This window comes from Eretmochelys imbricata, chromosome 8 (genome assembly GCF_965152235.1).
Source record: "Eretmochelys imbricata isolate rEreImb1 chromosome 8, rEreImb1.hap1, whole genome shotgun sequence".
NCBI lineage: Eukaryota > Metazoa > Chordata > Testudines > Cheloniidae > Eretmochelys > Eretmochelys imbricata.
Window position 1 is genome coordinate 108,601,053 of NC_135579.1, and position 24,903 is coordinate 108,625,955.

At 45.1% G+C, this 24,903-nt stretch overlaps 1 protein-coding gene across 1 annotated transcript in view; it reads right to left on the bottom strand.

Annotated features, from left to right (window-relative positions):
* The window catches only part of CFAP57 (cilia and flagella associated protein 57), a 136,765-nt gene that overhangs the window by 41,186 nt on the left and 70,676 nt on the right, over positions 1-24,903 (bottom strand). The window contains exons 11-16 of the mRNA XM_077823980.1: positions 18,515-18,688; positions 16,130-16,291; positions 15,450-15,605; positions 8,197-8,290; positions 5,849-6,039; positions 870-1,043 (exon numbers count right to left, since the gene is read on the bottom strand). Of these exons, the coding sequence (XP_077680106.1) occupies positions 870-1,043; positions 5,849-6,039; positions 8,197-8,290; positions 15,450-15,605; positions 16,130-16,291; positions 18,515-18,688 (951 nt within the window). The remainder of the gene's footprint in view (positions 1-869; positions 1,044-5,848; positions 6,040-8,196; positions 8,291-15,449; positions 15,606-16,129; positions 16,292-18,514; positions 18,689-24,903) is intronic.

Here is a 24,903-nt window from a genome sequence, read left to right on the forward strand (position 1 = left end):
AACTGGAGAGTGATGTGGAAAAACTACCTGACCCTGGGAGAAAGTAAAGATGACGGAGATGGCTCCATGCTATGTAGCAACCTGCCACTATATCAGGAATGGTAATCAGGACAGAACCTACAAATGGACATAATGGATCAAACCTCAAATACAGTACATAATCTTATCCTGCTTGAGTTGTACCTGCCCCTGAGAGAGATCTGAGAGGGTATGAATTTTCCTTACACTTTGGCAACAATTGTATAGCTTGTCATTCTAATATAGTCATATTTACTTGAAAATTGTTTAAGTGTCACAATGACGACAAACATAACTTTCTACAAATATCTGAGGAGTATAAACACCAAGGAAGGAAAGGAAGTGTTTACTACAAAGGGGTGAAAATTAAGGGAAATGGGATAAAACTGGGCACAAAGTTTGGTTGAATACCAGGAATACTTTCCTGACAATAAGATATATATCAAATTGTGGCAAAGTCTCCTGAGAAGCATGAGAAAGTTTAATTGCAAGAGATGGGACTATCTATTATTGTTACTAATTATTTATATAGTGCCCCAAACTGTACTAGATATTAGTAAACTTAGTAGAGGGAAAAGTTCTGCATTGCCCCTGTGGAGGGGGGAACCTATAATTTCTCTTCTCCCTTTAATCTAGTCACTGTTACACCAGAATGTAGCTTCTTTTTTTGCTCATAATATTGTAAGGTTCCCAAGCTATATTATAGGAAGGAGCAGTTGCCCTTTTATACCTCAGTAAAATGCCGTACATGTCTAGAAATAGACTAGTACTCTCATTGAACACATTCTACACTCAACTCAGCTTTAGTATTCCAGGTGCCAGATCAGATTCTCTTAGAGAATTGAAATTACCTTTTTCCTCATGATTCCTGTCTCTCCTTTCAGCCGCAGGTTTGATTCTCTCTCTTCCCGAAGTCGTCTCTCATACTTGATTTTGATTTCCTGGATTTCCCGATCTTCATCTTCTTCAATCTGTTTCTTAGTTTCTTCAAACTCTTGAAGCTGCTGCCTGGTGTCATCCTGTGCCTGGAATCAGGAAAAGAAAATGGGAGACAGAGGTGGGAGGGCAAGGATCTCTAGCATAACTATCAGACTTTGTATTTTGTTCAGTTTCTTCTCAGAGGTGACTGGGAAATAGTAGCAGTGGGTCCATGAAATCTGAGCAAGCTATTGGCGATGGGGAAGAAGAGTTACTTACTTACTTATCTGTAATGATTATTCTCCTCTGAGCATACATATACTTTAATGGATCCCTGAGCTTTGACTGTACTAATACTATTTAAACAAATTCCAATTCTAAGATGATTAAATTTCTTTCAAAAAATTGTTATCAGACTGTCACAGGGTGGTGGGCCCCTGTAAATTAAATACATCCAGCTCTTCTGTGCCGGAAGAGGTGCTCCTAGTTTGACCAGTTAGGAGGGCAGGGAAGTACCTGGATCTATACAATATCAGGGAAAGTCTGAGAGAGCAGAGAGACCTGGTGAGTCAGGACTGCAAGGAACAATCAGGAAGAAGACAAGTGAGAGCTGCCTGGTCAGTCAGGACACGAGAGCTGTCGGAACCCAGAAGTAGTTTTTTGTGGGAAGGCTGAAGGCAGGCAGAGCAAGTGAGATTTGCTGGCTGACCTCCCCAAGCCAGAGACCCAGGGCCCAGAAAGAGCTGAAGGCAGGAAGAGCAGCCGAAGGAGGTTCCTGCTGGCTCTAAGCCAGAAAGCCTGAGTTGAGGGTCGGAGAGGGCTGAAGACAAGGGAACAGTGGAGGGTGTAGTTGGAAGAGGGCCTGAAACATAAGGCCTTGTATCAGAGTCCTAGTGTGAGGCTTGAGGCCAGAGCTAAAGTAGTTAAAACTTTGCTGATATCAAACAAAGTTAAGTTGTGAGCAAGAGGCCCTGGCTCTTTTGGCAAGTATAGGGCTGATATTGCAAAAACATCTATTCCTAAGAGTTGCTAGGCACAAAGCACTCATGCAAGCACATTCCAGAAAGGTGGTACCAGAACACCCTGATACCAAACACATTCCCCAAAGAGAAAAGGAACATGCTGACCCATCTTAAGGATAAGGTCAGGATGACAGCATGATAGATAGAGATGTTTTGATCGAGCCTACAGGGACAAGGCAATGGGTGGCGCCTTAATACATCAGGGGTGACACATAACTTGTTTGTATTGGTGTATAAATATGTATCTCAGAGGCAATATCTTTGTCTGGCCAAGGGGAGAATGGAAAGTCCTGCCATTCACTGAGCTGGTCCATTGTCACTGGCATACATGTGTTAGTGTACCTGTAACCACTGAGCCTGGGCATTAGCACCGTGCCTTGTCGCCAATAAATCTGACCAAGTTCCATTGCTGAAAACCAAGTCTGTGGATTTATTGGGTAGTATGCTCGAGGTCTGCTGTGCCAGTTGTCTGTGCAGAGCTGGGACAGCACACAGAGCAAACACACACATGCAGCCGAACATCTGACGACAGAGGGGCTTACCTACTTATACCTGCATAATGGAGAGCTGGACCCAGAGGGACAGTGAGAGTGCCAGAGTGCGTAAGGGATGCTCCCCTGGTAAAGATGACCTCTCAGTAAGGCTGTGGGGAGTTCCCCCTGGGAATAGTAGGGTTGTGCTTCAGCTAGAAGGGCAGGGGGAGGCTGTTCCACAGAGGGACAAAAAATGACTGACAAAGAGTCTGGGAGTGACAGCTGGAGCACTGAGGGCAGACTTTTAGCATTCTAGCAGCATAGGGACAGAGACACTCCCTACTGGGTTCAGGGATCTAGAACTTTGAAGCGTAGGAGTTCCCACCAAGCCCATGTACACAGGTCTGAGTATGGAGATCTATTAAGGTGGGTGTGGCATTATGCCCTGTATTCTTCTTCATAATATTAATATGATAGTAATAGTAATATGATATGAGTATGGCATAATTATAATGTATTTTGTGCAAGATAAGGCATGTGAGATATCACTGAAAAGGTTATAATTTACTGAATCTGATTATCCTACTTGTATACATGTATCATTTTTGTATCTGAAGTTAGGAATATCGACTGTGTATCTGTATTACAAATATGTTTACACCTGGGGAATGCCCACTAGGCAGAATGCAATCAGTCTAGATGGATGGCTGGAAAGGGCCATTAGAGAAAACAACAGGCCTTAGAAGAAGTTTATCTCCCACCGGGGAGCCTTTCTGAGGATGCTACAAACGGAGTCGGAGTCACGGCTGCTGTGACATGGCAGGGTCATGTGACCAGATCACCTGAAACTGGACTGCATCTTGGAATACCAGTGTTTTTCCACTGACTGGGCGTGGGAGCCAAGCTGGAGCCAAAGGGTTCCTGCCATATGCAAAAGCTATTTAAGGCAAGGGAATGACATAATTGAGGTTCTTCACTGACTCCCTGCCCAAAGGAGACTCTTGGAAACACCTGAGGAACAAGGACTGAACTGGGGGGAAGTGCTGGACCCAGGCTAGAGGGATTTCTAGCCTGCGAGAGGATTACCTGGGGTTTTTAAGCTGCAAGCAAGAGCAGCTGGCCCCTTAAGAATCTCTGCAACCAGCTTAAATCATCATTTAGGGTGAGAATTTGCTACTCATATCCAATCTCTTAGTATATTATGCTTAGACTGAGTTTTTGCTTATTTGCTAGGTGTCATGGAGCCCCTGGGCCAATGCTCTGGAACAACTCCATATGAAGCTAGTCAGGACTCTAGGGGAGCATGCCTCCTCTCTCTGAGCATAGGTCGCCAGGGCAAGAAGCTTACACAGCTTTGACCTTCCTGAGTCTGACCTCAGCATTCAGCATCCCCTTCCACACTGTGCACTTCCCCCAGCAAGTCCACCAGGGTGGGGCTCCTGGGGAAGCCAGAGGGCCCTGCAGCCCAACTCTGCAGTCAGACGTGACTCTCAGCCAGCATAAGATGGAAGGTTTATTAGTTGACAGGAACACAGCATTGAACAGAACTTGTTAGCACAGAAATCAGTGACTTTCAGCCAAGTCCATCTTGGGGAGTCCTGGACCAGATGGCCCGGATTCCCCCTCTTCCAGTCCCCAAAAAGGACTGCCCATCTTCCAGTGACCCGACCTCAGACACCCCCGTTGCTCCTCGTCCTTCCTTCATCTCACTTCCCAAGCCAAGAGTCACCTGGTTGCATTCCCCTCCTGGGTCTCAGGTTACCGGTCATAGCATACGTGCAGACAGCTGGAGCAGCCTGGCCTGCCCCAGAGGTCTCAGTCAAAGTCACACACCCCTATTCCCACCACCAAGGTATTGGTGCAGCACCCAGGGAAACTGAGGCACACATTCATGCAAAAAAGTAAAACTCACATAGGCTCAACAGTAAGATTCACATACAACATAACAAGGGAAAATCCTCACTTTGTCACACTAGGTAATCTGCTTTGATCTGTTTGCTATCCCTTATAATCACTTAAAATCTATCTTTTGTAGTTAATAAATTTGTTTTTGCTTTATCACAAACCAGTGCATGGAAGTTATAATTTGGGGTAAAAAGCTGTTGTATATGTCCTCTCCACATTGAGGGAGAGGGCGAATTTCATGAGCTTACGCTGTACAGTTCTCTGTACAGTGCAAGACAGAGAAATTTTGGGTTTACCCTCCAGAGGGGGGTATGCACTTGCGTATCTGGGCAGTTCCTTAGCTGAAGCCTTCCCAATCAGAGGAGATCAGAGCATCTGTATGTTTCGGCAGCTAGGTGCGTCCCTACCTCTGTGTGTGCTGGTGAAGGTGTAGACTGGAGCCTGGGAGAGGGCTTGGCAGGCTGGTCACAGCAGTACAGGGTAAAGGGAACCCAGGCTGGTGGGTCAGGTGGGCTCAGTGGTACCTCAGTTCCAGATGGCACCCTGGGGGGAACCCATCACAGTGAGTATCTTGAGAATGGGAGACTCTAGGTAAATAACTCTCCCTATAACCATGTTGAACAGTTCCCAGGACAAGCAATGAAGTGGGGATTTCTCAGAACCACGAAAAACAAGTAATCTTGACACAGAAGGAGAAAAGGTCAAATTGTTTGGCAGAGAGGGGAAAGAATAAAATTGGAGAAAGTCCAGAAAAGAGCAACAAAAATTATTAAAGTTCAGAAAACATGGCCTATGAGGGAAGACCGAAAAAATTGGGTTTGTTTAGTCTGGAGAACAGAAGAATGAAGAGGGACATGATAACAGTTTTCAAGTACCAAAAAGGTTGTTACAAAGAGGAGGTAGAAAAATTGTTCTTGTTAACCTCTGAGAATAGGACAAGAAGCAATGGGCTTAAATTGCAGCAAGGATGGTTTAGGTTAGACATTAGGAAAAACTTCCTAACTGGTAGGGTGGTTAAGCACTGAAATAAATTGCCTAGGGAGGCTGTGGAATCTCTATCAGTGGAGGTTTATAAGAGCAGGTTAGACAAACACCTTTCAGATGTTAATAGCTGATACTTAGATGTTAATAGATAACACTTAGTCCTGCCATGAGTGCAGGGGATTAGATTAGATGACTTCTCAAGGTCCCTTCCAGTCCTATGATTCTATGAATAAAAAAGTCATGCAGACAGGTAGAGATCCTAAGGCACACCCTTCCAAACAGATGGAGAGGCAGGAAGAGAAATATCATGGGCAGACAACTGCCTTAGAATGGTACTTACTGAAGGCATATGCCCCAGCTAACTCAGAAGAGCAATAAGAAAGCCCCTGCTTCCTGAGCACTCATTTGCCCGCTATCAGGGACAGGGCCCTAGGTGCAGAAGGCACACTCCCTTGGCTTTGGAAGACGTGTTACTACAATTAGAAATAGGATACAGTCAGCAGCCCAAGGCATGTGTGTAGTTCATACCTCCTCCAGCAAGGTGGTTTTCTCATGCAGTTTGGCCTCATAATATTCTGTCAGCTCCTCCAGGGCCTGGTTCTTGGTCTCCTCCATATCATGTAGCTGCTTCTCGTATTCCTCCTGCATCCGCTGGGATTTCACTTGCAGCTCCTGGTATTTTTCATATTCTAACAAAAGTTTCTGGTTGTTGCCAGATTCTGGGAACAAGATGGAAATGACAATGCTAACGGCAGGAAGATATGTCCTATTCTTCTATAAAAACAACGAGGAGTCCGGTGGCATTGTAAAGATGAACAGTTGAACAGAACCTGGGCACAATCTTTCGTGGGTAAAAAACCCACTTCTTCAAATGCATGGTGCCCAGGTGCTGCTGTGGAGAGAGAGAGCTGGTCGGGGGGGGGGGGGGGGTGTCCTATCTCCCTGCTGTAGCTCTGGGACAGCCTGCACCCCAGAGCCCGCATCCCCAGCCAGAGCCCTCACCCTCCAAACCCAACCCTTTGCCCCAGCCCCATCCCAGAGCCTGCGTCCCAACCCTCTACCCCAACCCTGAACTCCTCATCCCTGCTCCCACCCCAGAGCCCTCACAACCCTGCACCCCAACCCTCTGCCCCAACTCTGAGTCCCCTCTCATCCCTCTGAACCCTTTGGCCCCACCCCCCACCACATGAATTTTGCTGTGTGTCACACATCACCTCCATATAGGTGCATATAACAAAATTCATTCTGCACATGTGGGAAAAATTAGAGGGAACACTGATCTTAAATATGACTTTTGGGCCTAGCTACTTCTGTGCTGTGCAGGGTGCACTGCATACTGGTTTCCTCACTGAATGAGAGGTAAGATTGTGTCATTTTTACTCAGTCAGTTTGTAGAGGAGAACTGTACTTGAACAAGCATCACAGTTTCACTCTCCTCTCTCCTTGTGATGTGCTCAATCCCAAAGCATGAACATCTGCTGTTGCCAAATGCCACTGCCTTGCCTTGCCTTTCCCCGTATCTCCAGTGTTTCTTTGAATTCCTCCATTTTCCTGGCACTCATTGTCAAGGTTCCTCCCCCACTCTGAACTCTAGGGTACAGATGTGGGGACCTGCATGAAAAACCTCCTAAGCTTATCTTTACCAGCTTAGGTCAAAACTTCCCCAAAGTACAAAATATTCCACCCTTTGTCCTTGGATTGGCTGCTACCACCACCAAACTTATATTGGTTACTGGGGAAGAGCTGTTTGGACACGTCTTTCCCCCCAAAATACTTCCCAAAACCTTGCACCCCACTTCCTGGACAAGGTTTGGTAAAAAGCCTCACCAATTTGCCTAGGTGACTACAGACCCAGACCCTTGGATCTTAAGAACAATGAACAATCCTCCCAACACTTGCACCCCCCCTTTCCTGGGAAATGTTGGATAAAAAGCCTCACCAATTTGCATAGGTGACCACAGACCCAAACCCTTGGATCTGAGAACAATGAAAAAGCATTCAGTTTTCTTACAAGAAGATTTTTAATAAAAATAGAAGTAAATAGAAATAAAGAAATCCCACCCCCTGTAAAATCAGGATGGTAGATACCTTACAGGGTAATTAGATTCAAAACATAGAGAACCCCTCTAGGCAAAACCTTAAGTTACAAAAAAGATACACAGACAGAAATAGTTATTCTATTCAGCACAGTTCTTTTCTCAGCCATTTAAAGAAATCATAATCTAACATGTACCTAGCTAGATTACTTACTAAAAGTTCTAAGACTCCATTCCTGGTCTATCCCCGGCAAAGACAGAATATAGACAGACACACAGACCCTTTGTTTCTCTCCCTCCTCCCAGCTTTTGAAAGTATCTTGTCTCCTCATTGGTCATTTTGGTCAGGTGCCAGCGAGGTTACCTTTAGCTTCTTAACCCTTTACAGGTGAGAGGAGCTTTCCCCTGGCCAGGAGGGATTTCAAAGGGGTTTACCCTTCCCTTTATATTTATGACACTCATATACATAGATTTCTCTACTCCGTTGCTGTAGGAATCTTCTGCCATTCCAGTCTCCCCAGGTGCTACCTAGATGTTCCCCCCAACCTTCTTTACCTGCCTGTCATTCCTTATTGCCACACCTCTCTGGTTCATACCTGTCCCTTCTTACTCTTTGGTTTTTTTCAAATTGAGATCACATTTTGGGTGTTACCACAATACAACTCAATTAAAATAATTCTAGATAATAACAGCGATACCCGGCGTTCCTTAAGGTTTTGCACCATTTCGCTCATGTGCCGCACATTTTTTAAACGGACTCTCCCTCTCCACTTCATCATTTGCCATGAGTTCAATTCAGTTCCTCCCATTCTGGCTGTACATATTTCTATGTGTCCTAACCTAGGTCCTGCACCTCCCTGGACTGTTTTTCCATCAGCTCAGACAGCTGCTCCTGGTACTGCAGTTCCTGCTTTTCTTTCTCTGCCTTTAACACCTGGAAAAAATATAAACAGATGAAGTTTTCATCTGAAAACAGCAAACCAACCTCCAGATCCCTCAAATGCCTGCCTAGGGTGGGGAATAAATCAAAGAAAGAGTGGACTGTGTAGCTCTGCCCTTTTCAGAGTGAGACTGCAGGGGTCACTAAGATAACAAAGCCTTCAGGGCAAATGAATCCAGCAGGGACAGACTAAAAAGCAAAGGAAAACCAAGTTACAGAGTAGTAAATGGAGTTCTTAGAGTATAGCATAAAGCAGTGGTTCTCAACCTATTTACCATTGTGGGCCGCATGCGAGGCCCACAATGGGTTATGTGGGCCACCTCCAATACTACCTGCATGGCCCTGAGGATGTCACATGGGCCGCAGCTCTGTGCTGATTGGCCCGCAGGTTGAGAACCACTGGCATAGAGCTACATAGATCTCTATCTACTGAAAAGTTAGAAAAGCTTGTGAGTAACAGGAAACCTACTTTGCAAGTCTTATTCAGGTGAGGCTTATACACTGTCCCTCCATAATGCCACTAGGGACCTCATCTCCTTCTTTGTAAATCGTTTCCTCAGATGCCCAGCATGCCAACTGGTGCAGGATTTTAACATCTTGTCTGCAGAAACCTTTAAGCTCTAAGATCCTGGCATTTGGGGCAGAATAAGATGAACAGAGTACAGTTGGCCCGTGAATTCTATATAGTTGAGATATCCTTACAGCTCTAGAAATGCCCACTTAGGATATGTCTACACTGCAATTAAAAACTTGCACCTGGCCTGTGCCAACTGACTCGGGCTTGCAGGGTAAGGCAGAAGGGCTGTTTAGTGTAGACTTCTGGGCTTGGGCTGGAGTCTGAGCTCTAGGGCCTTGTGAGATGGGAGAGCTTCAATGCTCAGGCTGCAGCCTGAGCCTACACTGCAATTAAGTAGCATTACAAACTGAGCCCTGTGAGCCTTAGTCAGCTGGCATAGGCCAGCCATGAGTGTCTAATTGCAGTGTAGATGTACCCTTATGCTACAACATTCCAAAGGGGTGCTAAGGATTGAAACAAAATCATTGGGAGGTTATTTACCCTACATCTTAAGAGGAGTTCTTGAGATGTGTTGTCCATATGCCCATTCCACAGATGATGTGCATGCACCTCAAGATCAGAGACTTTTCTGGCCAGCTGTATCCATATAATGTGTATGTGTCCTCCTCCCAGTCCTCATGCTCTTCAGCGAGGGCATAAGGATGAAGTATTCACGAATGTGTTGGCCACTACTTGATTCCTTCTTACTGCAGAATCCCCAAAGAGGAAGCTGATGTAGAGGGGATGGAAGGGTGGATTGTGAAATGCGTATATGTACATGTCCTGAAGAATGCCAGTTACTGTAGTGTATATGGTAGGTAACTTCCCATTCTCCTTTATCTATATGCACATTCCACTGATGGCGACTCCTAGGCAATAGTTGCATTACTGAGATAGGAGCTTGGAGGAGTTAAACAATGAGTGAAGAGCTTCTTTACTAAAAAGAAAAGGAGTACTCGTGGCACCTTAGAGACTAAAATTTATTTGAGCATAAGCTTTTGTGAGCTACAGCTCACTTCATTGGAATGCATCCAACGAAGTGAGCTGTAGCTCATGAAAGCTTATGCTCAAATAAATTGGTTAGTCTCTCAGGTGCCACAAGTACTCCTTTTCTTTTTGCGAATACAGACTAACACGGCTGCTACTCTGAAACCTGTCTTTACTAAATGCATCATCTGGAAGCCTCAGTTAGAGCATAGTGCCTTGTGATCATGTGTACTGATGCCTACCCAGCTGCTTTACAGATATCTAACACTGGTAGATTTTTGCAGTGAGCTGCTGAAGAGTCTTGCGCTCCAGTAGAATGGGTAATGAGTGTGGATAGTGGTTCTACTTTGGCTATGTCATATCATGTTCTGACACAATCAGAAATCCAGTTTTGCAATCTCAGAGATGAAATTGCAGAGCCTTTTGACCTTTCTGCTACATAGACAAGTGGTCTTGATAGATTTTCTAAAGGGTTTCGGCTAGGGCTGTCAAGTGACTTAAAAAAAAAAAATACACCAATCATGATTAATCACACTGCTAAACAATAGAATACCAATTTATTTAAATATTTTTGGATGTTTTCTAGATTTTCAAATATACTGATTTCAAATACAACACACAATGCAAGTGCAAATTGCTCACTTTATATTTATTTTTGATTAGAAGTATTTGCACTGTAAAAATATTAATATTTTCCAATTCACCTAATACAAGTACTGTGGAATCTCTTTACCATGAAAGTGCAACTTACAAATGTAGAATTATGTACCAAAAAACTGCATTCAAAAATAAAACAATGTAAAATTTTAGAGCCTACAAGTCCACTCAGTCCTAAAACTTGTTTGGCTCAACAGGTTTGTTTACATTTGCAGGAGATAATGCTGCCTGCTTTTTGTTTACAATGTCACCTGAAAGTGAGAACAGGTGTTTGCAAGGCAGTGTTGTAGCCAGCGTTGCAAGATATTTAGTGCCAGATGGGACATAAAAATCTTTAGTGCTTCAGGCTTCAACCACCATTCCAGAGGACATGCCTCCAAGCTGGTGATGGGTTCTGCTTGATAACAATTCAAAGCAGTGTGGTCCGAGGCATGTTCATTTTCATCAGCTGAGTCAGATGCCACCAAAAGAAGGTTGATTTTCTTTTTTGGTGGTTCGGATTCTGTAGTTTCCCTATCGGAGTGTTGCTCTTTTAAGACTTCTGAGAGTATGCTCCACACCTTGTCCCTCTCAGATTTTGGAAGGCACTTCAGCTTCTTAAACATTGGGTCGAGTGCTGTAGCTAGCTTTAGAAATCTCACATTGGTACCTTCTTTGCATTTTGTGAAATCTGCAGTGAAAGTGTTCTTAAATTGAACAACACGTGCTGGGTCATCATCCGAGATTGCTATAACATGAAATATGGCAGAATGTGGGTAAAACAGAGCAGGGGGACATAGAATTCTCCCCCAAAGAGTTCAGTCAAATTTAATTAACACTTTTTTTTTTTTAAAATGAGCGTCATCAGCATGGAAGCATATCCTCCGGAACGGTGGCCGAAGCATGAAGGGGCATACAAATGTTTAGCATACCTGGCACATAAATATCTTGCAATGCTAGCTACAAAAGTGTCATGCAAATGCCTGTTCTCACTTTCTGGTGACACTGTAAATAATAAGAGGGCAGCATTACCGCCTGTAAATGTAAAACAAACTTCTCTTTCAGCCAATCGCTAAGACAAACAAGTAGGACTGAGTGGACTGTAGGCGCTGAAGTTTTACGTTGTTACGTAACTGCACTCAAAAAGAACAAACAAACAAACGTTTGTCACAATAAAGAGACTGAACTATAGTACCTATGAGGTGAATTGAAAAAAGTATTTCTTTTGTTTATTATTTTTACAGTGCAAATATTTGTAATAAAATATACACTTTGATTTCAATTACAACACAGAATACAATATATGAAAAAGTAGAAAATATCCAAAATATTTAATAAATTTCAATTGGAATTCTATTGTTTAATAGTGCGATTGAAACGGTGATCAATCAAGATTAATTGTTTTGAGTTAACTCACATGATTAACTGATTAATTGACAGCCCTAGTTTCACCCTGTTCAGGTGGTAGGCCAGGACTCTCCTGATGTCAGAATGTGCAATGCTGCCTCAGCTCAGTGAGGTTTTGGGAAGAATGAATGAGAGATGTATTTGTTGATGTAAGTGAAATTCTGTCACTACCTCAGGGAGAAATTTATGGTGGGTCTTCATGGATACACTGTCTAATAAGTGAACTATTGTAAAAGTCAGATCAGCAGTCAATATGTGAATTTCCCCAACTCTTCTAGCAGAAGTTATAGTAAGCAGAAATGCCACTTTCCTGGAAAGGTGCAGCAGGGAAGAAAAGGCCATGGCTTTAAAGACTGGCCTCACGAGGGCTGAAAGTACCAGGCTTGAGTCCTCCAATGGGGATAGTTTCCTTGAGTGAGGAGAATACCTTAACTAGGCTTTTCAGGAACCTAATTACCAATGGATGAGAAAAAAATTGAATGCCCCTGCACCAGTGTATGATAACAGAGATAATTACCAGGTGCACCTTGACAGAACTGAGTGATAGGTTCTTGTATTTCCATGTAATAAGTAGTCAAATATTTGAGGAATTGAAAAGTGATGAGGTGCCACTGATTTCTGGTAGCATCTGAGAAAATATCTTCCATTTTGCCATGTAGGTTTGTCTTGTTGATTCTTTCTGCTATTTATTAGAACTTCGCTAACTTGACAAGAGTATGCCTGTTCTGTCATTGACATCCACTCACCTTGCTGTGAGATGCAGGGATGCCAAATTCAGGTGTAGGCTTTGTCTTTGGTTCTGAGACAGCAAATCTGGGTACAGAAGTAAGGTTCTGGGTTGGGATACAGACAGGTTCAGCAGATCTGTGAGCCAGAATTGCCTGGGCCACACTGGAGCTATGAGGATTAGCTTGGGCAAGTCCTATCTGAGTTAGCAGAGTCCTTTGGGAATCACAAGGGTCAGGGTGTTCACATACATCAGGTCTTCTGACCACGGTATCAGCAACACCTCTGCTGTGGATCAAGCCCTCGGACCACAACCCCTTCCTACTTCTCCACATAGGCACCAATAACAATGCCAAGAATGACCTTGAGCAGGGTCACTGCATACTATGTGGCTCTGGGAAGAAGGATGAAGGAGTTTGAGGTGCATATTGTGTTCTTGTCCATCCTCCCTGTTGAAGGAAAAGGCCCAGGTAGGGACCACTGAATTGTGGAGGTAAATGCGTTGTTACGCTGGTGGTGTCGGAGAGGGCTTTGGATTCTTCGACCATGGGATGTTGTTCCAGGAAGAAGGACCACTAGGAAGAGATGGAATCCATCTAGTGAAGAGAGGGAAGAGCATCTTCGTAGGCAGGCTTCCTAACCTAGTGAGGAGGGCTTTAAACTAGGTTCGCTGGGGGATGGAGACCTAAGCCCTGAGGTCAGTAGGGAAGTGGGATACCGGGAGGAAATACAAAGAGGAAGGTGCAACAGGGTAGGCCTCCTGATTCATACTGAGAAAGCAGGGCAATCGGCTAGTTATCTTAGGTGCCTGTTCATGAACGCAAAAAGCCTGGGAAATAAGCAGGAAGAATTGGAAGTTCTGGCACAGTCAAGGAACTATGATGTGATTGGAACAACAGTGGGGTAATTCACATGACTGGAGCACTGTCATGGATGGATAGAAACTGTTCAGGAAGGACATGTGGGGGAGAAAAGGTGGAGGAGTTGCACTGTAAGTAAGAGAGCAGTATGATTGTTCAGCGCTCCAATATGAAACTGGAGAAAAGCCTGTTGAGAGTCTTTGGATTAAGTTTAGAGGTGAGAGCAACAAGGGTAATGTTGTGGTGGGCCTCTGCTATAGACCACCAGACCAGGAAGATGAGACTTTCTTCATGCAACTAATAGAAGTTTCCAGATCAGAGGCCCTGGTTCTCATGCGGGACTTCAATCACCCTGACATATGCTGTAAGAGGAATACTGTAGAGCAGTTTTTGGAGTGTTATGGACAACTTCCTGGTGCAAGTCCTGGAGGAACCAACTAGGATCCATGCTCCTCTTGACCTGCTGCTCAAATAGGGAAAAATTGGTAGGAGAAGTAGAAGTGGGTGGCAATCTGGGCAACGGTGGTCATGAGATGGTAGAGTTCAGGATCCTGACAAAAGGAAGAAAGGAGAGCAGCAGAATATGGACCCTGGACTTCAGAAAAGCAGACTTTGAATCCCTCAAGGAACTGATGGGCAGGATCCCCTGGGAGGCTAATATGAATGGGGAAAGGTATCCAGGAGAGCTGGCTGTATTTTAAAGAAGCCTTACTGAGGGTTCAGGAACAAACTATCCCAATGTGCAGAAAGAATAGCAAATATGGCAGGTGACCAGCTTGGCTTAACAGAGAAATCTTTGGTGAGCTTAAACACAAAAAGGAAGCTTACAAGAAGTGGAAACTCGGACAGATGACCAGGGAGGAGTATAAAAATATTGCTCGAGCATGTAAGGGTGTAATCAGGAAGCCCAAAGCACAACTGGAGTTGCAGCTAGCAAGGGATGTGAAGAGTAACAAGAACGGTTTCTACAGGTTTGTTAGCAACAAGGTGGTGGTCAGGGAAAGCATGGGACCCTTACTGAATGGGGGAGGCAACCTAGTTACAGATGTGGATAAAGCTGAAGTACTCCATGCTTTTTTGCCTTGGTCTTCACAGACAACGAAAGCATATGCTCAAATAAATTTGTTAGTCTCTAAGGTGCCACAAGTACTTCTCATTCTTTTTTACGAACAAGGTCAGCTCCCAGACTGCTGCATTGGGCAGCATAGTATAGGGAGGAGGTGAGCAGCCCACAGTGGTGAAAGAGCAGGTCAAGGACTATTTAGAAAAGCTGGACATGCACAAGTACATGGGGGCAGATGCAGTGCATCTGAGGGTGCTGAGGAAGTTGGCTGATGCGATTGCAAAGCCATTGGCCATTATCTTTGAAAACTCATGGTGATCAGAGGAGGTCCCGGATCATTGGAAAAAGGTAAATTTTGTGCCCATCTTTTTAAAAGGGAAGAAGGAGAATCCGGGGAACTACAGACCGGTCAACCTCACTTCAGTCCCCAGCAAAATCATGGAGCAGGTCCTCAAGGAATCCATTTTGAAGCACTTGGAGGAGAGGAAGTTGATCAGGAACAGTCAACATGGATTCACCAAGGGCAAGTCATGTCTGACCAACCTGATTGCTTTCTATGATGAGATAACTGGCTCTGTGGATAGGGGGAAAAGCAGTGGACGTGATATACCTTGACTTTAGCAAAGCTTTTGATATGGTCTCCTACAGTATTCTTGCCAGCAAATTAAAGAAGTATGGATTCGATGAATGGACTATAAAGTGGATAGAAAGCTGGCTAGATAGTCAGGCTCAATGCGTAGTGATCAACGGCTCAATGTCTAGTTGGCAGCTGGGACTATAGGAGGAGGAATTTGATTTTCCTAACAGATTTTGTAGGCACTTCAAATGGAATCCATGGCTGTATAATGCAAGTTGTCATTATAACACTAGCAATAAGAGTAGATATCTTGCTATTTCCTGCTACACAGTGAACAATACCTGATTTTTGGTTTTAAGGGACTCCATCTCCTGGATAAATTTTTCTGTTAATTCCTTCATCTTCTCATTATAGTTCATGTCCTTGAGTCGTAACTGGTACTCGTTTTCCATCTTCAGTTCCTCCACACGAGTCTTCAGTTCTAGCATGACTTGAGTCTGCCATGAAAAAGACAATAAGATTGATAAGAGGTTATTTACTAGTAACTACAGTTCCTTGAGGGTACTACCTCTGCATGTTCACACTGCTGCAAATAGCACCATGGCACTGAGAGTTTCCAGAACATTTTCAAATATTTTGCCCATTTAGAGGTGAATGTACCACTGAAACAGAAAAAATCTTAATTTTGAACCTTGGCCTTATAAGAGGGTAAATAGAAATCCTGCTTCTGCCCTCTCCACTCAAACTGTTCTCAGAATCTATAATCAGTTGACCAAGGCATAGGGCCCCTACTCTTCACCCTCACTGAAATGGGAGCTGCTACTACTCTTTGCACATCAATATTGGTAGCACCAGCTGTTTGGGTGTAGCCTCTCCTTCTGAATTATACTGTGGTCAGTCCACTCAGCTATTGTGTAGTGGAGACGGAGCTGGTCACAACATTCTGTAAATGTAGGTCATAATGTCTAGACTGGGAGTCTGAGGAGAGAGTGTAGGATCTGTATTCTTAACTTGTTCATACCTTCTCTTCCATATCTGTTTTTGTGATCAGCACCTCATCAGCATATCCCACTTCCTTCTCCCGTTTCAGACCCCGCCCTTCCTTATCATACACTTTCCAGATAAGCAGGCAGCCATCCTCGGAGACGGTCAGCAGAAATTGGTCATCACATGTTATGGACATCTAAGGAGGGAAGAGACAGCAGAATAAAAAGAGTAGAAAAGATATAGGATAGGGGAGAGATATAGGTTATATCTACACTAGATTTTCCCCCCCTAAGAGTTCCTATCATTATTACTATCAGTGAAGTTGTGGTGAGAATGCGAATGTAGCCCAGCTATTTAACCACCAAGTCTAGACGACAGGGTAGCTAGAACACTAGCAGCCCCTGGGCCCTGTCTATACTAGCACTTTTGTCACCAGTGGAACTGCACAAATATTACTAGAATGGCAGGAAAAAAATTACAAATCTAGTACAGACAAGATCCTAGGTCAAGGGCCCACTTTTCTGACATTGATACTGTAGCAAGGCACAGCTGGGCCCCTCTTGCTTCTGCCTCTTCTGTCCTCACAAAACCAAACAGGGACACCTCAGGTCAATGCAATCACCCATGTATTTTATTTATAGTTCTTTCCCACCACCAGCTTACTATCTCTGTACAGGGTTTTACAGCCAGACTTTACCAGCAACAGACCAGAACCACCAGTCCCTCTTACCTTTCTCTTTCCCCCTCTGGCTTCCTTCCTCCCAGCCTTTATATCCCTAGCTAATTAAGCTGGCAGCTGTTCCTAGTTGCCAGGCAGGCAGGGCTATTCAGCCAGCCCCAATCCATTCCCGTTGATTGGGGCTGGCATGGCAGGGAGTTTGTGCCCAGCACCCTGTCACAGATACTTAACACAACTAGCCTCTGCAGAGAGTTTTAAAGGGGCAAGGATTTGGCTTTTTTTTTTAAACAAAAAGAATCTGAAATTTCTCCAGCTTTGGACAGGGTGAGGCCCCCTTGCAAGGCCCATCCTCTGGATGCCATCCATCAACTTTACTGTTTTTCTGAAAGGTTGACAGATTGGCAGTTACAATTTCTCTCTTGCAGTTTGTTCAAACAGTGTGCCCTGGGCATGTCAGTTGGGACGGGGAAGATGTGCCATTCTCACTGCCCTTTGCAAAGCAGGAAAGGTGTCTTCATTAGGTTATACTAAAAACTTAACAAATATCCACTGGCGATGCTCAGAAGAGATTTTCCAAACCCTGATAACTTTATTTTTATTTTCTTCACCCCAGCCAAACTTAAATAAGAGACTCTTCCTCAGAGAGGACGTGCCATATGCCAAGTTAGGAATTTTTTGTTCAGCCATATTTGAGCACAATTCTTTTTTCTTTTAAATGCTTAGGTATTTTTTCATCCTCTCCCATAACTCAGATACAGGTGAATGGATTCTCCTAAAATTTGCTGAAACAATCCACCAACGGGCACAGATAGATTCATCCCCAGAGCAGAATTTTTGAGGCACTTACATGCATGTGACAGAGGAGTATAATGGAACTCAGTACAGCATTATGACAGAAAGGTGAGCTGCACCTGTGATCCTTTTTTCAGTCTCTCTCTTGGGCACCCTCTCCAAGTCGTAGGCCCACTCTCAGGGCTAAACCCCAAAAATCACCCACTTTTGGACTGGATTACCAAGCTGCAGCATCCCTTGTTTACCAACTAACTTTACCTTCAACAGGTCCAGCTAGTTTTGGCCCCTGCTACAACAGCCTCTCTTAGAGCTGTGATCCAAACTGGTAAAAGCAATGCCAGAAAACAGCTTGTTCAAAATAGAGTATGATTAATTTAGTCAAAGGAGCATCGCAAGCAGAGACAAGTGGATTAAAAATAACAAAAGCCTGCACATATTTTGTCTTATCTAAACTTTGCCTTTACATGCCAGTTTAATTAGGTTCTGCTTAGGCCAGGTATACCCAGAGCATTGTGCTGGGTCAGAGAGAATGCCCCAGGCAACTGCTGCCTGGTGCCTGCCAGTCAGTCTTATCTTCCCAGTCAGTGAATCTTCCCTCTCAGCTCATGGGCTACCTTTTAGTCCTTCCAAAGGTCCCTTGTTCAATATTTCAAAGTTCCGTCTTCTGATCCTGTTTCTAGTCCAAACTGGTTTATGTGTTTCTCTAGTGAGGGGCTGCAGGATTTAACCCTTATCTACCTTTCAGCCAACAATACCTTAACCAACAAAACCAAGGAGATTTAACATTCATAAAAATTAATACAAATTCTCCTCACATTTTCCACATACAAATGTAGCCTTAACACTAGCAGATCTATAGAGTTGAAGAAAACAGAGATAAACAAAGAGCAGGGGAGTCCAAATGACTCAGATTTTTGTTGGCTGGAAAAGAAAAAATAAACTCCTTACCTTGGTAACAGGGCCAGCGTGGGCCTGATACTCATTGAACTCTTTGTGCACAGGCAGTGGGTACTTCATAGATCGGATGGTCCCCATTGAAGTGCCTGTGAACACCATGCGCCCAGAATGAGACACGACTATTGCAGTATAAGTAACATCAAAAGTAGGTACTTCACACAGGATCTAAAAAAAAAACAAAAAACAAAAAAAACCAGCATAGAATAAGCTCTATAATACTGCCTAAGTAACATAGTGTAAGAGCAGCTGACACACCATTCCACTTACAGAAAATAATGACAAAAATAGTGAGAAAAAACTGCCTAGAGGAACCGAACCATGAGCAACAATTAGCATTAGGGTGTGACGAGTTCCCCCCGGGTATTGCCTGGAAATGGGGTACCACTGAGCCCCTCGACCCACCAACCTTGGCTCCCACTCATGCTGTAATGCTGTGACAAGCTGCAGACACACTCCCAGTCTCACACTTTCACGAGCACACAGGTAGGGACACATCCAGCTGTAATAACATGCAGACAGGCTTTCTGACCAGCCCCTGCATGGGAAGGCTATATAGATAGGGCACTTACCAGCTTCCCAGGCACACAACCCCTCCAGAGGGTAAACCAAAATTAAACTGTCTTGCACTGCACAGAGAAGTGTAAAGCGTAAGCTCATAAAATCTGCCCTCTCCCTCAGTGTGGAGAGAGATATGCAACAGTTTTCTGCCCCAAGTATGATTTCCACACACTGGTTTTAGACAAAACAAAAACAAGTTTATTAACTACAAAAGATAGATTTTAATTGATTATAAGGGATAGCAAACAGATCAAAGCAGATTACTTAACAAATAAACAAAAACGCAATCTAAGCTTAATATACTAAAGAGATTGGACATGAGTAGCAAATTCTTACCTTAAATGATGATTAGGGCCCTACCGAATTCAAGGTCATGAAGAAAGTGTCACGGACCGAGAAATCTGGTCTCCCCCCGTGAAATCTGGTCTTTTGTGTGCTTTTACCCTATATTAAACAGATTTCATGGGGGACACCAGCGTTTCTCAAATTGGGGGTCCAGACCCAAAAGAGTTATGGTGGGGTCGCAAGGTTATTTTAGGGGGGCTGTGGTATTGCCACCCTTACTTCTGCACTGCTGCCTTCAGAGCTGGGCGGCCAGAGAGTGGCAGCTGCTGTCTGAGGGCCCAGCTCTACAGGCAACAGCGCAGAAGTAAGGGTGGTAATACCTGTGATGTTGCACTCTATATGATTTTATGAAAATATGCTAATAAGTGTGAATATAATGTAACTGGAATATGCTTCATGCAAAAGGTCTCTTGTAAGGTATCATTACAAAGCTTATAATCTACTGAGTGTGGTCATCCTATTTGTATGTATGTACCATTCTTTTATCTGCAACTAGAAGTGGAAAATATAACTCTGAGGGTCTATTGTAATTATGCAAAGTGTGGGCCATTAATGGTGGATTGGAATCTTGATGGCTCCCATTAACCAGGACAACTGACTGTAGATGGCTCTGTTTACTTGTAAGTCCTCCTGTATACCTGCGTGCTGGCATGCGGGTAATGAAGTCTTACAGTGACATGTGATCATGTCACCTGAACTGGAATTCATCTTTAACCTGGTGCTTTTCCATTTCGAAGGAGGGGTGGGAACCCAGAGAAGGACAAAGGATTCCTGTCTTGTGCAAAAGACATATAAGGGGGTAGAACAGAAAAGGGGGCTGCAGTCATGAGAAATCCCCTCGCTACCGCCTGAGCTGGAACAAGGGCTGTACTAGGCGAAAGGGTTGTGCCCAGTCTAGGAGGGCGTTCAGTCTGTGAAAGAAGCTTATTGGAACATCTCTGAAAGTGAGGTTTCATCTGTATTCAGTTTTCTTACTGTATTAGGCATGGACTTGTGTATTTTATTTTATTTTGCTTGATAATTCACTTTGTTCTGTTTGTTATTACTTGGAACCACTTAAATCCTACTTGTTGTGCTTAATAAAATCACTTTTTACTTATTAATTAACCCAGAGTATGTATTAACACCTAGGGGGTTTCTGTGATCCAACCTGTCACAATACCATATCATGCCACCTTTATTTCTGCATTGCTGCCTTCAGAGCTGCTTGGCTGGAGAGAGAGTGGCGGCTGCTGACTGAGGGCCCAGCTCTGCAGGCAGCTGCACAGAAGTACGGGTGGCAATATCATACCATGCCACCCTTACTTCTGTGCTGCTGCTGGAGGCGGCTCTGCCTTCAGAGCTGGGCTCCCAGCCAGCAGCAACCACTTTCCAGCTGCCCAGCTCTGAAGGCAGCACCGCTGCTAGCAGCAGTGCAGAAATAAGGGTAGCAGTACCGTAACCCCCCCGTCAATAACCTCGGGACCCCCCACAACTCCTTTTTGGGTCAGGACCCCTACAATTACAACACAATGAAATTTCAGATTTAAATAACTGAAAAAATGAAATTTGCAATTTAAAAAAATCCTATGATCGTGAAATTTATCAAAATGGACTGTGAATGTGGTAGGACCCTAATGATGATTTAGGCCGGTTGCAGAGCTTCTTAAAGGGCAAACTGCACTTGCTTGCAGCTTAAAACCCCAGGTATTCCTTTCACAGGCTAGAAATCCCTCTAGCCTGGGTTCAGCCCTTCCCCCAGTTCAGTCCTTCTTCCTCAGGTGTTTTCAGGATTCTCCTTGGGCAGGGAGTCAGTGAAGAACCACGATGATGTCACTCCCCTGCCTTAAATAGCTTTTGCATATGGCAGGAACCCTTTGTCTCCAGGCTTAGTTCTCACACCTTCCAGTGGAAAAACACTGGTATTCCAAGATGGAGTTCAGTACCAGGTGACTTGGTCACATGTCCCTCTAGGGTCACAGCAGCCATAATTTGGAGGCTGTTTGTAGCATCCTCAAGAAGGCTCCCCAGCAGGAGATTAGCTTCTTCTAAAACCTATTGTTCTCCCTAATGGCCCTTCCCAGCCAGCTATCTAGATTGATTGTATTCTGCCTACTGGGCGTTCCCCAGGTGTAAACACATTTGTAATAGATGCATAGACAATATTCCTTACATCAGATACCAACATGATACATGCATACAAATAGGATAATCATATTCAGCCATATTCAGAAAATCATGACCTTTCAAATGATATCCCACATAACCTATCTTGCATAAAATACATCATAGTTATGCCATAATCATATCATAACAATTGTGATACAGCATGGCTGGAGGGCAGCAGGAGAGTGTTAGAAGGGAGCCTTATTCCCTATAGATTAATTAAAGCACCTGAAGTCAATTAGAGCACCTGAAGCCAGTCACTTGATAAAACCCCCCTGTTCCAGTCAGAGAAGGGAAGGAGTTGAAGCAGAGTGGATTGGCGTTGGAGTAGAGAGCAGTTTGGAAGAGTTGAAGCAGAGTGGATTGATGTTGGAGTAGAGAGCCGTTTGGGGGGAAGCAGAGGAGAGTTTGGAGAAGTGCTGGGTGGGCTAAGAAGACCAAAACCCTAGGTAAGGGACACCTGGTTTGTGCAGAGAGGGGGCAGGAAGCCCCACAAGCTGAAGGGCAGGAGAGGGAAGTAGCCCAGGGGAAGGAATCATAGAATATCAGGGTTGGAAGGGACCCCTGAAGGTCATCTAGTCCAACCCCCTGCTCGAAGCAGGACCAATTCCCAGTTAAATCATCCCAGCCAGGGCTTTGTCAAGCCTGACCTTAAAAACCTCTAAGGAAGGAGATTCTACCACCTCCCTAGGTAACGCATTCCAGTGTTTCACCACCCCCTTAGTGAAAAAGTTTTTCCTAATATCCAATCTAAACCTCCCCCACTGCAACTTGAGACCATTACTCCTCGTTCTGTCATCTGCTACCATTGAGAACAGTCTAGAGCCATCCTCTTTGGAACCCCCTTTCAGGTAGTTGAAAGCAGCTATCAAATCCCCCCTCATTCTTCTCTTCTGCAGGCTAAACAATCCCAGCTCCCTCAGCCTCTCCTCATAAGTCATGTGTTCTAGACCCCTAATCATTTTTGTTGCCCTTCGCTGGACTCTCTCCAATTTATCCACATCCTTCTTGTAGTGTGGGGCCCAAAACTGGACACAGTACTCCAGATGAGGCCTCACCAATGTCGAATAGAGGGGAACGATCACGTCCCTCGATCTGCTCGCTATGCCCCTACTTATACATCCCAAAATGCCATTGGCCTTCTTGGCAACAAGGGCACACTGCTGACTCATATCCAGCTTCTCGTCCACTGTCACCCCTAGGTCCTTTTCCGCAGAACTGCTGCCTAGCCATTCGGTCCCTAGTCTGTAGCGGTGCATTGGATTCTTCCATCCTAAGTGCAGGACCCTGCACTTATCCTTATTGAACCTCATCAGATTTCTTTTGGCCCAATCCTCCAATTTGTCTAGGTCCTTCTGTATCCTATCCCTCCCCTCCAGCGTATCTACCACTCCTCCCAGTTTAGTATCATCCGCAAATTTGCTGAGAGTGCAATCCACACCATCCTCCAGATCATTTATGAAGATATTGAACAAAACCGGCCCCAGGACCGACCCTTGGGGCACTCCACTTGATACCGGCTGCCAACTAGACATGGAGCCATTGATCACTACCCGTTGAGCCCGACAATCTAGCCAGCTTTCTACCCACCTTATAGTGCATTCATCCAGCCCATACTTCCTTAACTTGCTGACAAGAATACTGTGGGAGACCGTGTCAAAAGCTTTGCTAAAGTCAAGAAACAATACATCCACTGCTTTCCCTTCATCCACAGAACCAGTAATCTCATCATTGAGCCGCTAGTTCAATTGGTTTACCACTATCCCTAGGGCCCCTGGGCTGGGACCTGGAGTAGAGGGTGAGCCTGGGTCCCTCCCTCTCCACTCCCCTCCTCTAGAACACTAGTGGGGCAGTTAATACCCCAGTTCAGGGGCGAGAAATGGTGCCCTGAACCCTCCCCAAGAAGAGAAAGCGTGAGACCCATCAAAGTAGTGCTGGCAATTTGCCACACGTGGTATTAGAAGTGGGATCTCTGAGCTGGGCACTTAAACCAGGATTAGCCAAAACCCTCCCATCCCTAAAATGGATGACGTGGTCAAGGCCCTAATACAAAACACTGCAGCCCAGCAGGAGGCTACCTGGGTCCAAGCAACTGCCCAACAGGAGGCGACTCGGATGCAGCAGGAGACTAACAGTCTATTGATGAGTCAGGCTGCCCAGGACCGAGCTCTGCTGCAAGAGCTGATGAACCAGATGAAGGCCCTTATGGAGCTGAACCGCAACTATGATGGGACCCGGACCATATGGGACAGCCACTGCCTACGGAAAATGACACGGGAGGATGATGTGGAGGCATACCTCCTGGCTTTTGAAAGAGCAGCCCTGTGGGAGGCCTGGCCCCAAGATCAGTGGTCTGGTATCCTTGCCCCGTTCCTGTGTGGGGAGGCCCAGAAGGTCTACTATGATATGGCCCTGGAGACTGCAGCAGATTACCTACAGCTGAAGGCAGAGATCCTGGCCAGAGATGGAGTAACAACAGCGTTGTGAGCCCAGAGGTTCCATGTGTGGCAGTATACAGAGGATAAGACACCCCAATCGCAATTATTTGACCTGATCCACCTGACCCGGAAATGGCTGAGCCCTGAGGCCCTCAGCTCTGAGAAGATGATGGAGCTCCTGGTACTGGACCGGTGTATGAGGGGGCTACCACCAGGCCTCCGGGCTTCGGTTGGCCAGAATGACCCCTCCACCTATGATGAGTTGGTCTCCCTTGTGGAAAGACAGCTGGCAGCCCGCGAACTGTTCCAGACCCCAGGGGGTGAGACACGGCAAACCAGGAAGCCAGTCCCAAACCCAAGGCCCCGGACTCTCGAGAACTCCAGAAGAACCATAACTGGGAGGAAAGACACAGAGGAATGGCCCGAGGCCAAAAAGGAACCTGGGGGTTTGGGAAGAGAGGGCTGGGGGGGAGGGGGTCCGGCCAAACAGCCCCAGGCAGAGGGTGGCAACCGGAATAAGGGGGCGGTGTTATGAGTGTGGGGAATTGGGGCATATAGCAGCCCAATGCTCTAATAGGGAAGAGCCTATGCAATGTAATCTGGGAGATCATGGGGATCAACGTGGCCTAATTGGCGTGGTAGGGGTCGCAATGACCTTGCATGGGTATACAGGATCAGTAAAAATGAATGGAATCAAAACCATAGCATTAGTAGATTCCGGGAATGCTGTCACGCTGGTCTCGGGGAAGTTGGTGGGGCAAGACCAACTAACCTGGGCCAAAAACCACAGGGGTAAGGTGCGTTCATGGCACCGGAAATTTCTACCCCGCATTCTCGGTATGGATTGAGATCCAGGGGAATACTACCAGGGTGACTGCAAGGGTGGTCCCCAGG